The sequence below is a fragment of the Colletotrichum jinshuiense genome, chromosome 5 (assembly GCF_051148585.1).
Source record: "Colletotrichum jinshuiense chromosome 5, complete sequence".
Lineage (NCBI taxonomy): Eukaryota > Fungi > Ascomycota > Sordariomycetes > Glomerellales > Glomerellaceae > Colletotrichum > Colletotrichum jinshuiense.
This window is the reverse complement of record NC_139312.1, coordinates 2,234,954-2,254,875: the sequence shown is the minus strand read 5'-3', so window position 1 is coordinate 2,254,875 and position 19,922 is coordinate 2,234,954. Positions and strand designations below refer to the sequence as shown.

Below are 19,922 nucleotides of genomic sequence, written 5' to 3'. Positions count from 1 at the left end.
ATATTTCTCGCTTCTCCTACCGCGGCCCTGATATACTATGGCAATGGTCAGGCTGCTTGGTATGGATATTTGGGCACTCAGCAATCAGATTCTCATGGCACCTTGTGTCTCTTACTCTACAAACGCCAGCCATGAAATGTAAACAAAGTTTCAGGCCCCAAAGACGTTTTAGTCAATCATGAATGCCTTGTAACTAGGGATTTGCCAAGCATGTCTGAGATCCACCTCGTCAGTCCTCTGAGTCGTGTTTCTCGATGCATTGGCCTCTGAGCCCAATCCCACGGTAAAGGTTAGAGACAACCTCATTGCATGTCCCAGTATTGCTTGACTCTTTGCCTGGGCTGGATCCTTTAGCAGCTGTGAGTAAATGTGCTCAAAATTTTCAGCTTCACAGGTTCTAGTTAGTTGGAAATGATGACATTCAAGACTATTGGAAAACAATGACACTAGTACATTTGACCCTGCTCATCCAGCAAGTGAAATTGCAAGTTTTGCCTGTGTTAGGCGATATGATCTTCACTCTTCCAACTTATTTATGAACCCATATGGTGTCAGCCGTTCATTACACTATAAGACTCCCCCTGCATGTGGCCCAACTGCCGTTGACTGTCGATCAAATTCCGTTTTGTCCTTAACTTTGCTGCAAATACCATGAGCGTGGGACCACGAGAACACAGCTCTTGACTAAACCTGGACGTCTGTAAGGGACGGGGTCTTACTTTTGGCCAACTTCATCTGAACGGATGCCAAACTTGCCGTACACTACAGAATGGCGACATCACAGCATTCCTTTTCAAGCAAGCTGGTAAGACTTTATCGAGCTTATAGTTGATGATCATCAAATTGTGATGTACAGCCAGTGAATGTCTTGGCAGAGGCACAATCAAGCGCCCAAGGCGCTGTGAGATTGAGGAGAAGATCGAAAGAGTACATCTTGGTCGGCATCATTGCTTGCCAGGGTGTTATTTCTCGTCAACGGCGTGGATGAGGAGCTTTTTGGGCTTCATGATGTGATTCTCTTGAGAGAATGCACCATGATAGCAGAAAGAGAGGGAGAGGAAGGGCTGGGTGGGAAATGACAAACACGTAGGATGAAGAAGTATAAGAAGATGGTGTTGATGGCCACATTTGAACAGCTTTCGGAATTATCTCCAGTCACCTCACTTTGTCTTCGCCCTTTCTGGAAACATTTGCTCATCATTGAATTCATCATGCTCTCAAAAATATCCATGGCCGCTCTTGCGAGCTTCCTGGTCTCCCGAGTAGCAGCCGGGCCGGTCAACACAAACGATCATACTCCCGCCGACAAGAGAAGCCCCATAGGCATCAGCCTGCCTCCTCTGATTCCCTCCATTCCCGGGGTGACAGAGCCTCTGGCTTCCAACGCCCCTCCTCTTCCCGTCCTTCAACTCCCCACACCTCCTCTCGACAGTCCTCCTTTCACCGGTGCCAACATCAAACCCAAGAAGATTGGTTACTTCTGGACAGGTGCTGGGGATAACATTCACAAGGACTTTTTAGTGACAGCGAGCTTAGATGATGTATGATCAGAATCTTTTCAGCCTTTTTCGTGGCACATACCTTCTGTACCAGTGACTTACTGATATAATCGGGCTACCAGAACACCTTTGGCCAAATCATCGCCGTCACAGATGTGCCAACAAGCGGGAACTCCCCCCACCACTTGGGCAGCTCTGTGGATGGCAAGACGCTTATCGGCGGTGGTCTCTTGTCTCTTCTTAAGACGCAAGACACGGCTTTCTACTTTGACGTCTCTAACCCTTATGCGCCTAAGTTCAAGAAGTCCAATCGTGCTCTTCTGAGCTCTATCGTCGATGAGATCCGGGCTAAGCCAGAGGGGTTCGTTTTCCATTTCCTATCATCCAGTTTACCCCTCCTACCAGTTTTCCCCGCAAATAAAGATGAGTTCAAAAGATTTTGGATATGCTGACAACTGAACGCCTAGTGGGTTCTTCATCACTTACATGGGCAGTGCCGTGGGTACTTCGCCGGGCCGCCTTGTCGAGACCAACGCTGAGGGAGACATCATCCACGAGTGGCCCGAGGATGTTGCGGGAACGCTCAATATTCTGGGCGAGCAATTCAGTCCGCACGGTCTGGCGGTTGATTTCCACAAGGGCATCATTATTACCTCGGACTTTGTCGTGCCCCTGACCATCTTGAAGCCAACATTGGGGATTCAGAAGGCGAACACCCTGCGTCTGTGGAACTTGTCCGATCGGACCATTATTTCTACCATTACCATTCCCAACGTAAGTATCTCATTTGCAATGGCGACTCTCAGAAGAACTAGTATTGAACTGACGTGATCTTCTTAGGGTCTGGGTATTCAGGACGTTAAGTTTATCCCGGGTAACCCGGAAAGCGCTGCCATCGCTACGTGAGTCCTTCTTTTACTGTCTGGTTTGACAGACAAATTCAAGCTAATCGCTGAATTATTCAGTGCTGTCGGACCCGGCCAGGTCTGGATCATATATCCCTTCCGCCGTGATTCCTCGGGCAAGCAGGGCGTGACCGAGCTGCTGTACGACCTAGGACCTAAGGCAAAGGACTCGCTGGCCATTTACTCGGACATCACCGACGACGGCAAATTCGCCTACTTCACCATCACACTGGGCAACCACGTCGCGGCGCTCGACATCTCCGACCTGGGCAACGTTAAGAGACTCGATGACCCGAACGAGACGCAGCCTATTATTGGACCTCATTACGTCAAGATCAGCCCCGACAAGAAGAATTTGCTTGTTACCGGATATTTTGTGCAGGCTGGTGATGTTAGTTTTGCCCTCTCTATTCTTCGTTTCCCAAGTTTGCGGTGCTTTGCTGACCGGCGCAACTCTCGCATACAACAGATCTCCATTGTGAATACGCCCGGGGATTACAAAGGACACTGGCTCGACATTCTCCCTGACGGAAGTCTCAGCTTCAACAGGACTATCGACTTCGAGAGCATCTTCACCCGCGACCGCGGCGGTGCGCGGCCTCACTCTTCTGTCATCTTTGACTTGACTGATCCCAAGAACCCGAAGTACTACTAAAGCTTAAGGTTAATGGGGATAGTTAGGACATCGAGATGGCTACCCGGAAAATAGATTTGATTTTGAAAGTTGGTCGTATTTTTGTCTTCATGATTGTGGTTTGTAATTGTTTTGTTATTATCCGTTATAATACACGACAGACTTGCCTTGGTAATCTCATAGTATTTATTGAAATCAAATGCTTTCTGAAGCGCCTAGTTAGAAGAATTATGATACATCGGTTTTGATAAATAAACGCTGGTTTGGTGTAAACGCAAGATAGTCATGCGTTGTTTTCAACTTGTTAATCACCTAGCAGGATCCATCAAGTTCATCGTAGTTAATCACGAGAGATTTCCGAGCTGATTAATCGCTGAGAAGGTATCCTACCCTAAGCTAGAGGGGGGCGTTCACTCATGGTTTATATATACCTATGTCCTTGAAAGTGACGACATCCCGACACAGAGAAGTATTCGATACTGGAGTTACCAACATACAAAAACGTACCTGCGAACCTGCATTAGCAAATTATATGCCACAGAGAGGATCATGCCCGCCGCCAAAATACATAGCAAGTCTTGGTGTTCCACAAGGGATATCAGTCAGTGGCCGTGCACTAACAATTTTGAACATGCGTCATTCGCTCGCCCCCCGGTAGAGGTCCGGCCGCGTCTTCCGCGTCGCACCAGCCTGTCACCGCACTCCTTGTGATGGCGCAGCGCTAAGAAGCTCTTGTGACTCGTGAAACACTTTCTTCAGTTCCATTCATCTATGTTTTCTTAATAAACATCCCTCATAGGCATTTGCACCATGCCGTCAAGACGGAGCGTCGACAAGAGCCCCGCCTTGCCGGAGGCAGCTCAAGCGGCTTCCCCACCAAGCTCCCGGCGAGCTTTGCTTTACCTGGTCAGCTTCGGCCTATCCTTTTTGATCATCTACGGACTTTATGCGCCTATAAGCAATTTTTATGAAGCTAGAAAGTGGTTTCCCGGGACTTTCAACGTCGCCGACATTGATGCAGACAATGACTTGTATCTTCTCGGAGCCGGCCGAGCCGACATAACCGGCCCGGTTGTGGAAATCAACATGATGGGTTACGCAGATCCCAAACAGCTTGGGACTGGCCTCCGACAAAGACTGTACGCCCGCGCTTTCATTGTCGGCAGCGTCGAAAAACGTAACGACAGATTCATCTACGTTATACTGGACACGCAGTCGGGAGACACGGCTGTTCGCTACGGCGTCCTTCATGGACTTGCTGAGCTGGGCTTCGACTATTCCATGTACGGACACCACAATTTGGCTTTGACCGGAACGCATTCCCACTCTGGCCCGGGTGCCTGGCTGAACTACCTATTGCCCCAAATCACGAGCAAGGGCTTCGACCAGCAGAGCTACAGGGCCATCGTCGATGGTACACTGCTGGCGATACGTCGTGCCCACGAGAGCCTGGAGCCGGGGCATATCAGCATTGGGTCTACCAAGGTTACCGGTGCCAACATTAACCGCAGTTTGTACGCGTATATGGCAAACCCCGAAGAGGAGCGCGCCAAGTACAACGTCAGTGGTGAGGATGATGGATCTGTTGAAAAGGACATGACCCTGCTGAATTTCCAGCGGGCTTCCGACGACAAGAGTATCGGTGTATTGACATGGTTTCCCACTCACGGAACCTCCATGCTCGGCAACAATACACTCATCTCAGGGGATAACAAGGGTGTAGCGGCTTCCCTTTTCGAGAAGAGTGTAAGAAGGCAACCCTACGCAACCAGTAGCTTCGTTGCCGGTTTCTCCCAGGCAAATGTGGGAGATGTCAGCCCTAACGTATTAGGCGCTTGGTGCGAAGATGACTCCGGTGAGCCCTGCGACTTCAAGACGAGTACTTGTAGCGATGGGAAGAGCCAGAAATGCCACGCCAGGGGACCGTTCTTCCGAAAGAAGGACAACGGAGCCGCATCTTGCTTTGAGATAGGCAAGAGGCAGTACACTGCTGCTAAGAATCTATTTGACGACATGGGATCCAACGCCCAGCGAGTTCGTGGGTCATGGGTCAAGTCGTTCCATACCTTCCACAATATGTCGGAGTTCCAATTTGAACTACCCAACGGGACAGAAGTGAGGACCTGTCCTGCGGCATTGGGGTACTCCTTCGCAGCCGGGACGTCAGATGGACCCGGCGCATTTGATTTTACTCAACACGACTCAAACTCATCCAACACATCTCCCTTGTGGAAAGTTGTTGGGGGTTTGTTGAAAGCACCCACAGATGACCAAATCGCCTGTCATGCCCCTAAACCGATTCTGCTGGATGTTGGCGAGGTCTTCACCCCGTACCAATGGACACCAAATATCGTAGATATCCAAACATTCCGAGTTGGCCAGCTTGTAATCATAGTCAGCCCGGGAGAGGCCTCAACCATGGCAGGCCGCCGGTGGAAAGATGCTGTCAGAAAGGAGGCCGAATCCTTGTTTGCCGACGAGACTGATTTAAAACCCATGGTGGTGATTGGAGGCCCGGCAAACAGTTATACGCATTATATCACAACGCAGGAGGAATATGGGTAAGATCCGGCCGTTGCTTCGGTGTACAACGCAATGTTAACAAGGTCTGCAGCATTCAACGATACGAGGGAGCTTCAACCCTTTATGGTCCCTATACGCTGGATGCGTATATCAATCGAACCCTCAAGTACCTGCCAATACTGGGAGCTTCATCTGTAGTGGGGTCTCCCCCTCATGTTGGACGCCCGTATCCTCCCGACAACAGCAATCGCTCCTTGAGTTTCATCACAGGCGTCGTTCGGGATGGAACACCTGCTTTCCGCAGTTTTGGTGATGTTAAAACCGACGTGGAAAAGAAGTATGCTGTTGGCGATGTTGTGCGAGCTACTTTTGTCGGGGCCAACCCGCGTAACAACTTGCGCCTCGAGCAAAACTATGCTGTCGTCGAGAAACTAGTGATCGATAAAGGGGTCATCAAAAGATGGGGCGTAGTACGGGACGACAGTGACTGGAGTTTGATTTTCAATTGGAAGCGTACAAGTGACGTACTTGCCACGAGCGAGGTTGAGATTGTATGGGAAACTGAGGATCATGCAAAACCGGGAACGTACCGTATCCGCTATTACGGAGACTCAAAGTCGTTGAGTGGAAAGATAACGAGTTTCGAGGGAGTCAGTGGACAGTTCAGATTGCAATGAGGTTGGGTTGACTGGATTCATGGTGTTGGGTGGGACATGGGATCGATAGGGAAGAATGGAAAGTCTCCAAGAAATGACCTGAATCTTGATGCTGTAGGTATTAGCTTGTGGATGGGAGGCATATGGCAAACATTACCTCTGAATTGAGCCAGGGCATAACTCCAGCGGCAGTCCAAAGCCAGGATCTGTGGTTTGTTGGATCAATAGCGACACCGTCAAGGCGCATGCGAAAGGTTTCAGGGCTATGGCACGAAATTAGTATCTTATAGGAAAACTTCAAATAAATTACCGCTGTAAGACTTGGAGATAGCACACCCAGTTCTAGTTCTTGGACCGTGTGGCGCCACGATATTGGTGAGCGATCCAGATTCATGTTTCCTGTGGCTAACGTACGACGTACGCGAAGCCTAGTATTGTAATTAAAGCACTTATTCTTCTTCTTTTGTTCCGCAGCATTCATCGCACTTGTATTTTACATCACTGGGTCCCGACGGGCACATGCACGGCCGCGGTTGGAGTCGCCTTAGGATATCGAAGCTCACAGACATGAGTAAAAGACGCACAAGTGACTAGATGTCAAGCCTACCTGGGTCGGAGGTTACATTATCATGTATTAATGCAATAGTGTGGAAAGTGCAATGGTGCGCAACACATGAATGTTCGTTGGAAACACCCTGGTCTTCTGTGCCGCCATCCTGCGTCGGCCAATACCGAGGCAACCCTTGATTGGACACCTGACGTGCATGTCCAAGTCGCATCCATGTGATGCTCTACACCGAACCCATCTGCTCCTTTCCGTTACGAACATTAACACATTTTATGTTGTTTGCTTCCTTCAAGCGATTCATGTTTGCGCATCAAACTCTAGGCACTCACCGATCGCTTGCCGTGGTGGCCGGTAGGCAATCTGCCGGGGCAGCCGCCACAGCTGCTGCAGGAGACAACCTAAGCTCTCCTTCGATACCAGTAACTCTCTGGGAGGGGTAAATGCGGCTGTCAATTAAGGCATGCATGGCTTTTTCCGGCGCCCCACATCTGGGACCGTCCCGCTGGAACAAACATTGCTCCTTTGTCACACTGTAATTAGTGGGTGGCTGCAGCCAACCAACTCGGCAGTGGTCAGTCGTTGATTCATCAAGTCTTGTTTGTCGTCGAGCACTGCTGTCTTACTCCATTTGACTGCCAAGGAAATGTCCGCTACCAGCGAAGGTTACCTTTGAGGAAGTCTTATTTGCCCACTACAATGCAACTTTGGCCAAGCTACAATGGACACAGTCAATTGACCATATACCAGCGCGAATTGGGCAGAACCAAGCTGTCACCCTCTGAATGGTTCCTTTCCGCCCTAGCACAACTTTGTCCCCCCAAAACACCCTTCATCTCAACGAATCACATGCCGATTATTCGAAAACGACAAACATAGGCAACCATCACAAGGGGCCCAATCAAGCTAAAAGCAAACACTGTCTATTGTCCTGCAATGGACGGGGCAGGGGCTTTGCTAGTTTCGGAGCTTGCTGGACCCGAAACAAGAGCTTCGACCCCTGCCTATGCTGCCACATGGCCCTGCCCCAGACGTATCGATGTTTCCAATCTTTCTTTCGTTTCTTCTATTACCATTCTACAACATTTTCCTTTCTTCCTCAGCTTGGGCTGTGTTTTGTTCTTCTTACGTTATACCATATCATCGTTGTAAATATAAACTCGCTCACATTTTCTTTTGGCTCTCAGGGCTGAACAAAGGGAGGACGTCAAAGCTCGAATGACATCTCTGTCTTGGATACCGTCGAGTCCACAAGCCCCGCTGGCGATAGCCTTTTGTGAGGTTACGATCCGAGGTAGTCTCTCACGATCTCGTCATCCCTTTAATCACGGTTATACGATTCTGTCACCGCCCAAGTACCCGGCATCACCATGGTGTCATCCATTCTCGTCCTCGTCGGGGCTGTAGTCGCCTACGGCGTATATTCCTACGTCTCGGGCCTACAGCGCAACATAGCCGAGGCGAAGAAGGTCGGCTTGCCATACGTAATAGCTCGTACGTGCTCAAGGAGAGGCCGCTCCCCAAAGGATACACACTAACTGTGCGAACAAAGCCGTATCACCATTCTCGATAGCATGGCAGATCACCCATAAGCTCTGGGTTCCCATCATCAAGTCCTTTCCCAAGTCTTGGTGGGAAGATTGGCTAGAGTCTGTACTGCCTGGCCCCATCTCTCCATCACACACATGCTGACCCAATCGGTTTGTTGAGTAGACTACTCATCCCAAACTGGTCCTACGATCTTCTCCATAAACCTTTCGCGCGTATTGGCGAGACCTTCATGATCGTGTCGCCCTACCAGGTCCTCATTGTGACCGACAGCGCAGAAGCCATCCATCAGATCACCCAACAGCGAGAAAAGTTTCCCAAGCTGATCGAGACGTACGCGATCCTGAAGCAATTCGGCGACAATGTCCTGACCACCGAGGGCCCTGTGTGGCGCATGCACCGAAAGGTCACCGCCGCCACCTTTAACGAGAAGAACGCCGCCCTCGTCTTTGCCGAATCTATCAAGCAGACACAGAGCATGACGCAGAAGTGGCTAGCTCCGGAGGAAAGGAAGAGGAGGCAGACCATAGAGACGCTAGACCATGACACGATGCGCCTTGCACTCAACATCATCAGTTACGTCGGGTTCGGGATGCGCTTGCTTTGGCCCGGACAGACGCTCCCCAACGGCACAGATGCGAAGCTCACGAAGTACAGTTCGCTCGAGGCCCCTCCAGGCCACACGATGAGTTTCGTCGACTCGATTGCCGAAATGTTGGAACACATATTGGTACTGCTGTTGGTACCACACAAGATCCTCAAACTGTTGCCTTTCAAATACACGAAACGTGCAGTGGATTCACATGACAACTATGTGCAGTACATAGACGAACTGATGCAGGACAAGATTGAGGACTTGCAAAACGGCGATCACAGCGATGCAGGCATGGACCTCATGGGCCAGCTCGTAAAGTCAAAGTACGGCAACGGGGCGGCGGCCCACGGAGGCGTGAACAAGCAATCCAAGATCCCGCAGCTGTCCAATTCCGAGATATCGGGCAACGCCTTCATCATGCTTGTTGCGGGACACGAAACGACGGCGAACGCGATGCACTTTGGACTGATCGAGGTCGCCTGTAATCCGGCTGTGCAGCGGCAGCTCCAGAGAGACATTGATGGCATCTTTGGTGACAGCGACCCGAGCACATGGAGCTACGACAGCACGGTTAATCCCATGCTTGCCTCGATGCTGGGCGCCTGTATGAATGAGACGCTGCGGATGACGCCAGCCGTGGTTGAAATACCTAAGAAAGTGAACCCGGAGGGTGACGGGATCATTTCGTTAGACGGTGAGAAGTACGTCCTGCCCAAAGGCGCGAATATTTCCATTGTGACCGTGGCGGCACACCGCAACCCACGAAATTGGCCATCAAAGCCCAGTAAGCTTACGGACGCGGATCATGACTTGGACGACTACGTGCCGGAACGGTGGTACCGCACCAGCTCGAACGCCGGCCAGGACGAGGATAAGAGCGGCGATACGGAGGATTACGGCGGGTACAAGGGTTCAGATACCAGCGAGAAGATGTTTCGGCCGGTGCGAGGGTCTTACGTCCCTTTTTCAGATGGCCCGCGGTCATGTCTAGGACGGCGCATCGCGCAGGTTGAAATCATTGCCGTGCTGTCTGTCATCTTTCAACGGTACAGTATCGAGCTGGCGGTGGATGAGTGGGCGTCGGATTCTGAGGTTGAGGCGATGGATCGAACAGAGAGACAAAAGCTGTATAAAAAGGCCCAGGACAAGTGCCGGGAGGTTGTCAAGACGGCAACGACTGTGTTGACGTTAAAGTTGCCTCAGGGGACCAGCGTCCCAATTCGGATTGTGCCGCGGGGAGAGGAGAGGTTTGTCAACATTATCGATTCTGCTTAGATTGTATAATTAGGGTGCTAAAATGGCAAGGGCTGGGCATCGGGCCGGTGGCTTAGTTTTTTTCTTCCGCCGTGTAAGTTCGGAGGACGGTTGGCAATCACCACGAGAGCCTGAATATCACCAGGTATAATTTTCAACATGCTGAGGTATGTGTGTGTGTTTGTGATTGGGTGCGAGTGACTGTCTGTCAGGCTGAGAGGTTCGTTGTCATAGCAGCTCAAATCATGCCAGCATTCCCAGCTGGCTTCATATTGCTCTGTCACGGGGAGATCATCGACCAGTCGCGCGCAATGGACAACGACCAAGCCGTTTGTTTACTCGCCTTGCCCAATTCGGACAGCTCTGGTGGATACGTAGCCTTTTGTCGTCATTTCTGGCCAGTGCTTTCTGCTCCCGGGGGAGGGAAACCGCGCTAAGCCAGTAGCAATGTCCCGAGGACCTTCTCAGCGCACTTGCAGTAGCTTTGGTGCCAGTTCGCTATGGGGACTGATGAGCTCGGCAGCATCACCCGCTGTCCCCTCCCCGGATTCCTTCCTCAGCTGTGCAGGACGGGCTAGGTGTCTCCCTTCCAAGCCGCTCCCCTCCTCATCCCCTTCCCCAAATCCCGCTGCGTCACTCTCACCACAACAACACAAGACCCGCCGCTGTCGAGGGAAGAGAGGGAAAAAGAAAAAAAAAACATAAACAACGCTCCGACCAACTCGCCTTGCCCACCCCCCATCCACACACACTACACCCATACAACCTAGCTCAGCCCAGCTATCGTTGCCGTTATCACCATTGCTCATCTGCCCCTCCCACGTCCCTCGAGTATTCCAACCCGAAGGACAACCTGCCCTGCATTCGCTCCAAATACTCTACAAGAGAATTTCTTGCATTGAACTTTTAGGGTCGCCACATTTGCGCGATTCGTCTGATACCCATTTCATTTAACTTTTCCGTCATTTGAACAACCAAATCATGTCGGGCGCAAACTCGTGGTTGGCGAGGCAGCGCAAGAGCGACCTCGTCGAGCTCGCCGCGCTGACCGGACTCACTGGGTAAGTTTCCTTTGTTTGTCGTGCTCTCGTCGCGTTTCCTGCGCGTCCCGACCCTTTGCGCAAGTCGCATTCGAGCTCAACCTGCGCTGCTGTCGCGTACGTTGCGACCGTCGCCAAGGCTACCCGAGGCGCGTCGAGCTGTGGCCAAGAGACCCACGATACTTTTCAGACCCCAGGACTAACAACCCGCTTCTCGCAGTTACGAGAACCAGAAGAAGGCCGATTTGGAAGTTACTCTCGATGAATATCTCGCAGAGAACACGACTCAGTTCTCCCACAACCCGAAGCTTGCACCCTACTACAACAGCCGCGCTAAGGCTGCTGGTTCGCCCGTCAAGAGAGAGGCGCCGCTGACGGATCTTGTTAAGTCTGCGCGACGCAGGGCGACAAGATCTTTTGAGGAGACTCAGCATGAACCTGAGTAAGTAAAACTTGCCCTGCGATGCGCTCATCCGCGTCATGCCTGTCGCGACTAACACGCGTCATAGAGCCGAATCGTCAAGCCCAGAGCCCGCGCTCTCCACCGCCCTGGCGACGCGCACTCCTGCTCGCAATCTGTCCCTTGCGAGCCGTATTCCTCTGCCTGCGACGCCTGCCGATGTCGCCGAGGCCGTAGACCGTCACACTGTCGCCGTGCGCGAGCGCGTCACGGAGCTTTATGACCAGTCGGGCATTCAGGAGGGCACCCACGCCGTCCGCTCGTCCTTGTCCACTGTGACCTCTGTGCTGTTTACCGTGGCCGCGTTCGAGGCCTGGAACCTGAGGGCCGAGGTTCTGCCCCTCCGCTACGCCTTCACTATCCCCGCCATCCCTGCCCTGGGTACCAACTTTTACCCCGTCTACGTTCCTGACGCGTTCTTGTTCGTCACCTCGTCCTTCTGGTCGCCTGTTACGCTGTGGACTCTTACTTCTGTTCTCATCCCCTCCTTGTTCGGGTACTTCTACAACCTGAGCGCTGCGAGCCATCCCCAGCCGCGAGGCCGCACCAAGAGCACAACCGTCGAGTACAACGTCGACCCCTTGGTGTTCAGCATTGTCAAGGCCCTGATTTCATTCGTCATCTACGGTCAGAGGGCCACTTTTGGCGGGTGGATCAATGAGAGCTCAATCGACCGTATCAACAGTGCTCTGTATGGTGAGTGGAAGGGCATCCTCACAGGTGCTGCCATCACCGGTCTCGTGAGCCTCTACGACGCTGTCTTGAAGAAATAGAGGGCCCTCTCTCACGACCAGGGCATCCGTCTGGGGACTCCCATTTTCGACGAAACGCTCATGGTATCGATGACAAAGCTAGAGTTTTAAAGAGGAACCCAACACGGACAAGCTTGCCTGCAAGCCTGTTGAACGTACCGGCGCCTAACTCCTCGCTTCTTTTTTCCTCGTCGCTCGAAGGCGGCGTTCTGGGCGTTTGTATGGGCGTCACGCGTGGCTCTTCGACTGATACCTCTTCAATTTGTGAATGGGAGTTCGGTGACCCTCAAGACCGTAGCTGGAATGTGGGAAACGAGTCTTGCGGTTGCGTTTGATGTCTTTTTATTTCTTTTTTTCAACCGGGTGCTCATGAGTCTGTTGGGATGTAGTTACTTTTCCTTCTGGGTCTTGGGTGCTCGTTTCATGCGCCTTGAACCTGTTCTGGTTTTCTTATCGGTGGCGCATTTCAGTTGCAACACCATGAACATTGATGATGCGGCAGAGCTCCATCGTCATGCATGGGGTATGTTGGTTGGGGAGCCTTTCGTTTTGGTTTGTTTTTTGATCCGGGATACAGAGCGCCGAACCCGTACGATATATTTTCCCGTTAGAGGTCATGTGATGATGTTGAAAATGCATTGTGTTTTGAAGTTATGCAACCTTTGATTTTGACTCTATGCAGAATGGCCGTCTCCACCATGTGCCTATATCAACTGAGGGGGCCCTCCTAATTGGATGTTTTGACGCTATTGTGTTCTCTCTACTACCGGATTCCGACCTGGTATATTTAGATGTAGGTAGGCCTAGTATCAACCCAGGCCCTCAAGAGAGGACAGTTATGGGAGTGTTGCTTGTGGCCATGTCTTTACTGTATCATAAATGCCGGCACGACTCTTGGCTAAGTTCACGTGATAAGAGGGCAACAATCGAGGTTGCGGAACCAGCTTGACTTTGTTCACGTCTATGGTAAAATCGCTGGTATCACGAGGCGGACTAGACGCGTCATTGCGACTGTATCTCCTAGACTAAGAGTTGAAGTTGACAACTCCTCCGTGGAAGCTGCCAGCAAAAAAGAAAAGAAAAAAGAAGACAAAAGAAAATAGGGGGGTTGACCAAGGATATTGAACACGACCGCGAGAAACCTCGACTTGCTGCACTTTCAGTCCTGGTACATATAGGATGCCAATTACTTGGTGTAATACATTTTGGATATTTAGATGGAATATGCACAGCTCATCCACAGGCTTGTCAATTTCCATGCTATCTAGTCAACGAGTGCGACGACGGTTAAGCAAAGCGCCAGTTCATCCACTGGTAAACTGTGATTACATGGCCAAGTCGACCTGCCGAATATTGAGAATTGGATACGATCCAGCAGAGGGCAGTGTGAACCAATACCCGTAGCGCCTCTCTTATTGTCATTGACGACACCAAAAAAATGACGGGGTGACTCAAGCCGCTCACCCCCACAAGCTTACCTAACGACCAGCCCCAATCACCCGGACCATCCCGGCAGCCGGTCAACCAATCAAAGGGCCCGTAATGCAATTAGCGAGAAAAGAGGCGAAAACCATCAACCGCCATCGACAACGTCAACCATCCAGCTCCCAAAAAAGGTCCCGACCCTTTCGCCCTTCGAGTCGTCCTCCGCCGGCCGCCCCTCCCCGCGAAACCCTCTCCACTCAATCACCAATTCCTCTCCCCGAAGAGAAAGACTCATATCCGGACACGAAGATGCTTTCCTCCACGAGGACAGCGGCCTCAATGGCCCTGCGAGGTGAGCTTCTGTTTTCCCGCCTTGCCCGGCCCTCGGCACTCGCGAAACTCCCTCGCGGACGGTCGCCACCCCCGACATCCCACCATCAATCGCGTCCGGAATAGCCCCATCCACGCAATTAGGGGCATATCGCGATGGAATACTTGGACATGACTGACCTCAATTGCACGTGTAGCGAAGCCGGCCGCCTCCCTCATGCCTCTCAGAGTCGCCGCCGCCTCGATCACGACCTCGTCACGAAAGAACGCTAGCCCCGCCGCTGCGTCTACCGGCCTCATCAAGAAGGAGCGCAAGGAGGTGCCCCTGGCCAGCCAGGAGGGTACCAAGGGTGTTTTGCAATATGCTCTGTACGACTCTCCGTCGCCTCCCCCCGATTCAACCCCCCCTCTTTCCCTGTTCCTGCATGGAACACACAAGAAGTCCCGACGACCAAGATACTAACTTTTGGCTTCAAACAGCACCTCCCTCGACGTAATAACGAACTGGGCCCGTCAGTCCTCCCTCTGGCCCATGACCTTCGGTCTCGCCTGCTGCGCCGTCGAGATGATGCACCTCTCCACGCCTCGTTACGATCAGGATCGTCTCGGAATCATTTTCCGTGCCTCCCCCAGACAGTCCGACGTGATGATTGTCGCGGGCACCCTCACCAACAAGATGGCCCCCGCCCTGCGCCAGGTCTACGATCAGATGCCCGAGCCTCGCTGGGTCGTCTCCATGGGCTCCTGTGCCAACGGCGGCGGTTACTACCACTACTCGTACTCAGTCGTCCGCGGCTGCGACCGCATCGTCCCCGTCGACGTCTACGTCCCCGGATGCCCCCCGACGTCCGAGGCCCTCATGTACGGCATCTTCCAGCTCCAGCGCAAGATGCGCAACACCAAGATCACCCGCATGTGGTACCGCAAGTAGATTCGTCCCTCGGTTTTTGGTTTATCTTGGCAAAAGGGAGACGAACGGGTGGGATATCCAGTGGGATGCCGAGGGGGGGGCCTTTGGCTGTGTTTAAGGTCTTGCCTAGCGGGTGAGAAGAAACAAGACGAAAGAAGAGGCTGGGATACATTTGGCACATTGGGGCCGATCCAGGAGGCTGTGCTTCTTTTCTTTTGTATGCGTGTGCGTGAATGTCTGTGTACATATGCGGGGGATCCATCAGTAGACGACCGCGGATGGATTGTAGATTACAAGTTCTGCTTCCACTACCATTTCCAACCTCATCTTCCCTTCCCCTCTCCTTCCCAAGCAGTGACCTGTGCCCTAATACCGACAGTATGGCTACACCCAGGGCACGCCGGGCCGTAGACCGACCGAGAGAACTTGTGCAGCCTCAGGTAGCTGGCCTGTCCCTCCTCCCCTGGCTCTTACGTGGGGGCGGACACTCGGCCCATTCCCCTTGCCGCGATGAGTGTGCCCCTGAGAAAGAAATGGCGGGAGACGAGAAGCAAAGCGCAGTTGCGAATCACAACCCTCTCACGGCCCCCAGAGAAGGTGTCGGAGGCGGCTAGGCGTTTGGTTTGCCGCTGAGACAAATCCGGGTTACGGTCTCGACTCCGAGGGAGGGACCCCAACCCATCCTCCGGTGCACCACCAGAGTCGTCGTCGCCACATTCCAATCATCACGCACGCCGATGCTCTCAGTTGAGGTATGTGTATATATAAGAACTATATGTCTGATGCGGATTCCGCACTGGAGTTGTGATGCCCGTTGTAATCAAATGCGCCCATCGTCCCACGGCAAGCTCCTCCCGTCGACCCCATCTCTCGTCCTTTGGAAGCCTAGGACTCTTCCCCTTCTCCTCGAGGCAGCTATTAAACTCTGACTTCACTTCGCCGACGTTTAGGTTCTCGATGCAAATTCGCCGCACCCAGAGAGCTTTTGGTACAACGGCCGGTCCTTCAGCACTCTGCTCGTACCTCGGCCACATTCCGGCCTCGAATTGCTTCGTCTCGTCATCACTTCCCACAGCCCTCCGCATATAGAAAAGGAAAAACATGTTTATTCCAAATATCCCTACCGCACGCCAAACATCCGAATGAATTTGATGCTGCAAAATTCCACACAAACGACAGCTTCGAGGCCTACCCCATCTAGAGACGCAAATTGGGCACGGTGCACGGCACACGCCGGTCTCGACTCAAATCAAGACCTGGCCATGCCATGAAGGGGGTGCATGCCTGGATCATGCCTCTGCCACAACCGTAGACGCAGAGGCGAGAATAGGGCTCGGATAAGACTAGTATGGCAACTATTCTTGACCGAAGCCCATGGTCTCCTCGACCGCAATCGTAAGCTTCTGCTGCAGCATTTCGAGATTCTTGTAGGGTGGCAGGTCCAATCGGTTGAAACTAGAGGCAAATCAGCACGTGAACAACTTTGAGTGAGCGGGTTGAACCTGGAAAACATACCATGTGTGAGCTTTGGGAAGGTTGTTAACCTCGCCGGCCTTTTCAATCGTGAACCTTCTCGGTCCGTCACTTCCCTGGAGGTCCTTGAAGCCGTTGACGGGGATACGCGAGGTACCCGTAGCGAACTGAAGCAGACGCGACTTTTGCTCTCCATCCCATGACCGAATCGTTTGCCAGAAGAATTGGATAACCTCGTCCGACTCGGTGTATCCACGGTAGTCGGTGTGCTTCTTCCAGTCGTCGACATCAATCTCAGCAATACCGCCAATGAGCAGCTCGAGCTCGCGCTCATCGAAGACGTTGATCAGATCTTGAGGGATAAGTTCATGGAAACCATCCTTGAAGGCCTGGAATTGCTCCGCAATACGCTTCTCAATTCTCCATTTGACCATGAGGTCGACGTACTCCTTCTTGTTGTCGTTCGTGACGTCAATGTTGCGACCGTCGGGAATGAGATCCTCAACAGTCATGACGCCGAATCGTTCATCTTCCGTGGAGAATGTCTGCTCAAGGATTCCGCCCGAGATGTCGTTATCCAACATCCACTGAAGAGATCGGTGGAAATCGGCATCGACACCCTCCATATCGGCCAGGACAACCGACTTGCCGAGAATCATCTTGTACAGAGCACCGATGAAGAAGGCATCAAGGAAACGACGGTGGAAGATTGCCAGACCAACAACGCGGCCGATGAACTTGAAGTAGTTAAGATGCTCGGGATTGATGCCGGAGTGGGGGTTGATTTGGAGGGTGTAGTTGTCGTGGGCGGAGTACTCGAAAAGGCAGTAGAACGGGTTGAACATCTCGTGAGAGAGCAGGAAGAAGAATTCTCTGGAAAGACCACCATAATCAAGGCCGTCTTCGCCATCGAACTTGATCATTAGTCGCTTCTTCAAGTCAGTAGCAGACTGCCGAGTAATCTCTGCAAAAGAGTCCTCGAAAATGTGGGAACGCCGCACTTTGATGTGGCATTGTCCGGAAAGAATGCGCATCGCGGGTTGCGAGCGGAAGTAGATGAGCTTCCTTCTGAAGTCTCGCTTGTACTGGGGGACATTCTGGTCCAGGGATGATGGCAATCGGGGGTCGTCCCATGTCGTGGTCTTTGTATTGTGGTCAACGAAGTACACTCTGGCGGTGTTTGTAAGGCGCATCTCCCAGCCGCTTGGCAGAGGTCCCAACTGGGACACGGGCTGCTGCTGGATTGTGCCATTCTGGGCGTTTTGACCGCCGTACATGCGGATGTATTGTTGGCGACGGGGATCGACCCAAGTGGTGGTCCGGGTATTGTGATCCACGAAATACGGGCGGCCTTCCGGGGTCCATCTTTGTTCCCACCCAGGCGGGAGCTCGCCGGTGCCGGGGCTCGTCGCTCCGGTGTGCATCATCGTAGCGTTGTTCGCATTCTGAGCGGCTGCCGCCTGCTGGGCCTGCAGGGTCGGGGAGTTCGCACCGGTCCGGTCTTCGGGGAGGGTTCGGTTCTGATGCCTCTGTCGCTCCACTTGGGTCGCAGCCTCACGGTCGTTCCTCTGTTCCACAGCTCCACTGACAGTCGGTCTGTTCCAGCTGGTTGTCCTGGTGTTGTGGTCAACGTAGTACGTACGGCCAAGGTTATCCTCTCGGCGTTCCCAACCTGCCGGCAATCGGCCTTGCGCATCTTCGAAGGGGCTGAGGGTACTGGATTGGCGTGCAGGGCCTGGGGCACCGTTTGCGGGCGGCGGGGGCCCGGTCGATGTCATGCTAGCCGGCCGATGCGGCAGGTTAACTTGAGAGCCGGGACCTGGGCCGCCGTTCGGAACGCCCATCGCGGAGCCCGGTCTACCATCGGCCGCCGGGGCTGAGAGTGTCGAAAGGCCGGACCCTTGAGCAGGCGGAACAAGTGCGGGGCGGCTGGATGATGCCTGTCCGGCCCGTGCAGGAGTGGTGAGGTTCGTCGAGAGGTTTATTATTAGCTTTCCGTGGACAACTAGATTATCGGTCGACTTCTTCAGGTCTCGCGTGAGCATCTGGTCTGGAGAAAGCAACAATGATCAGTCAGGTCCGTAGTAATAAAATACGCAGCATGGCGTGGCGGAAGAGTGTTACCGTCGGCGTCTGGTGCCAGTTCAATCACATCGCCAATTCTGACGTTGATAACGCCCAGGAAACCTTGGTCCTTCTTCTTGAATTTCTTCTGGTCAAACACTTGAACGGCAAGAATTGTGTCCTCGTTCACGTGGCTAGAGTCTGTCAGCATCACGGCACCTAATCCGACGGGGTAGATTCAGAACAGCTACGCACAGGTCGAAGCTCTCATTCCAGTATGGGTTGAGTGTCCGCTTTTGAGCCGACGTCGTCTTGGTCTGGTCTCCGTTGACGGTGATGACGGCGAAAGGATCGGGAAATCCTGTCGCAGAGGTTAATCAACAGGCCAGAGCACGAGGGAATGGGAGCGACGTACGGAATACATCCCGCTTATACAAGCCATCTGCGGCGATGACTGCGTGAAGGTTAGCAATTATTGAATGCTGCGCGGGGAGAGACGGCGTGGGGATGACGAACTCGTTACTCGGAGGTTGGGCTTGCGGCTACGGATGGGCAGCAAAGTCAGTTTTCGTGATTCTTTTCGATATCGGTGCGGTCAAGACGACAGGTTTGGCGGAGTCGAAGCCGGAAGACCAAAGACAAAGGACTCACTTGGGCTGCCCGGCATCATTGCGGGAGGAACTCATTTCGTCGCGGGATAGCCAGCGACAACGGTCTCGACTCCCAAAATATTCGTCGTGCTCAGAAGAAGGTCGTCGTTCGGGCTTGGAACAAGTGAGGGGTTAGGAGGATCCGGGGAAATGTGTTTCGAGAATAACCGGTCGTGGGTGTTGTAGCGAAATGGACGACGACGACAAGTCGCAGCAAGATGTTTGCTGGTATGAGGCAAGGTGCTCCGGATTGGCGTTGACGACGACGACGGCAAAGGCAGAGCTGAGGCTGTGCAGTGCTGTGCAGTGCAGAAACCCCCCCGCTTCGCTGATCCAAGTGGGCTGGGTTTTTGGGGGCCTGGGAGTTCCCTCGGGGGTGCGGTGGATGATAAGGTGACGCGGCGGGCGGGATGACCGAACCAGGCTAAGAAGACAGAGGACGGTAAGGATATTGGGTTGGATCGAACCAGCAGTAAAGAGGGAGTTTCGACGCGCGGTGAAAAGGCCGTCGGTGGATTCGATGGGTTTGGAGGTTGGTGATGAAAGAGACAGGAAGGCGGGAGTTTGGTGTTTTGGTAGTCGCCTCTCAGTCAGAGCGCTTGTCAAACGGTACGTGTGTGCGAGTGGATTTTGTCTCCG

At 52.9% G+C, this 19,922-nt stretch overlaps 6 protein-coding genes across 6 annotated transcripts; 5 read left to right on the top strand and 1 right to left on the bottom strand.

Moving 5' to 3' along the window:
* Window positions 1-1,211: 1,211 nt before the first annotated feature.
* EsH8_V_000571 (uncharacterized protein) lies at window positions 1,212-3,059 on the top strand (the record flags this gene model as incomplete). Its single annotated transcript, XM_083273087.1, has 5 exons — window positions 1,212-1,541; window positions 1,622-1,860; window positions 1,967-2,273; window positions 2,340-2,401; window positions 2,465-3,059. The coding sequence occupies 5 exons, from the start codon at window positions 1,212-1,214 to the stop codon at window positions 3,057-3,059; spliced, it is 1,533 nt and encodes a 510-aa protein (XP_083125802.1).
* A 789-nt stretch (window positions 3,060-3,848) lies between these two features.
* On the top strand, window positions 3,849-6,238 carry EsH8_V_000570 (neutral/alkaline ceramidase; the record flags this gene model as incomplete). Its single annotated transcript, XM_083273086.1, has 2 exons — window positions 3,849-5,599; window positions 5,653-6,238. 2 exons carry the CDS (start codon window positions 3,849-3,851, stop codon window positions 6,236-6,238), a joined length of 2,337 nt encoding a protein of 778 aa, XP_083125801.1.
* Window positions 6,239-8,152: 1,914 nt separating this feature from the next.
* EsH8_V_000569 (cytochrome P450) lies at window positions 8,153-10,200 on the top strand (the record flags this gene model as incomplete). The annotated part of the gene is made up of 3 exons (XM_083273085.1): window positions 8,153-8,276; window positions 8,335-8,431; window positions 8,496-10,200. The coding sequence occupies 3 exons, from the start codon at window positions 8,153-8,155 to the stop codon at window positions 10,198-10,200; spliced, it is 1,926 nt and encodes a 641-aa protein (XP_083125800.1).
* Window positions 10,201-11,160: 960 nt separating this feature from the next.
* EsH8_V_000568 (uncharacterized protein) lies at window positions 11,161-12,452 on the top strand (the record flags this gene model as incomplete). The annotated part of the gene is made up of 3 exons (XM_083273084.1): window positions 11,161-11,240; window positions 11,440-11,661; window positions 11,729-12,452. The coding sequence occupies 3 exons, from the start codon at window positions 11,161-11,163 to the stop codon at window positions 12,450-12,452; spliced, it is 1,026 nt and encodes a 341-aa protein (XP_083125799.1).
* A 1,713-nt stretch (window positions 12,453-14,165) lies between these two features.
* EsH8_V_000567 (NuoB/complex I 20 kDa subunit family protein) lies at window positions 14,166-15,117 on the top strand (the record flags this gene model as incomplete). Its single annotated transcript, XM_083273083.1, has 3 exons — window positions 14,166-14,208; window positions 14,384-14,555; window positions 14,667-15,117. 3 exons carry the CDS (start codon window positions 14,166-14,168, stop codon window positions 15,115-15,117), a joined length of 666 nt encoding a protein of 221 aa, XP_083125798.1.
* Window positions 15,118-16,451: 1,334 nt separating this feature from the next.
* Window positions 16,452-19,319, bottom strand: EsH8_V_000566 (NEDD4 family E3 ubiquitin-protein ligase; the record flags this gene model as incomplete). The annotated part of the gene is made up of 7 exons (XM_083273082.1): window positions 16,452-16,551; window positions 16,612-18,619; window positions 18,694-18,827; window positions 18,889-18,994; window positions 19,049-19,087; window positions 19,150-19,175; window positions 19,285-19,319. The coding sequence occupies 7 exons, from the start codon at window positions 19,317-19,319 to the stop codon at window positions 16,452-16,454; spliced, it is 2,448 nt and encodes an 815-aa protein (XP_083125797.1).
* Between the last annotated feature and the right edge of the window lie 603 nt (window positions 19,320-19,922).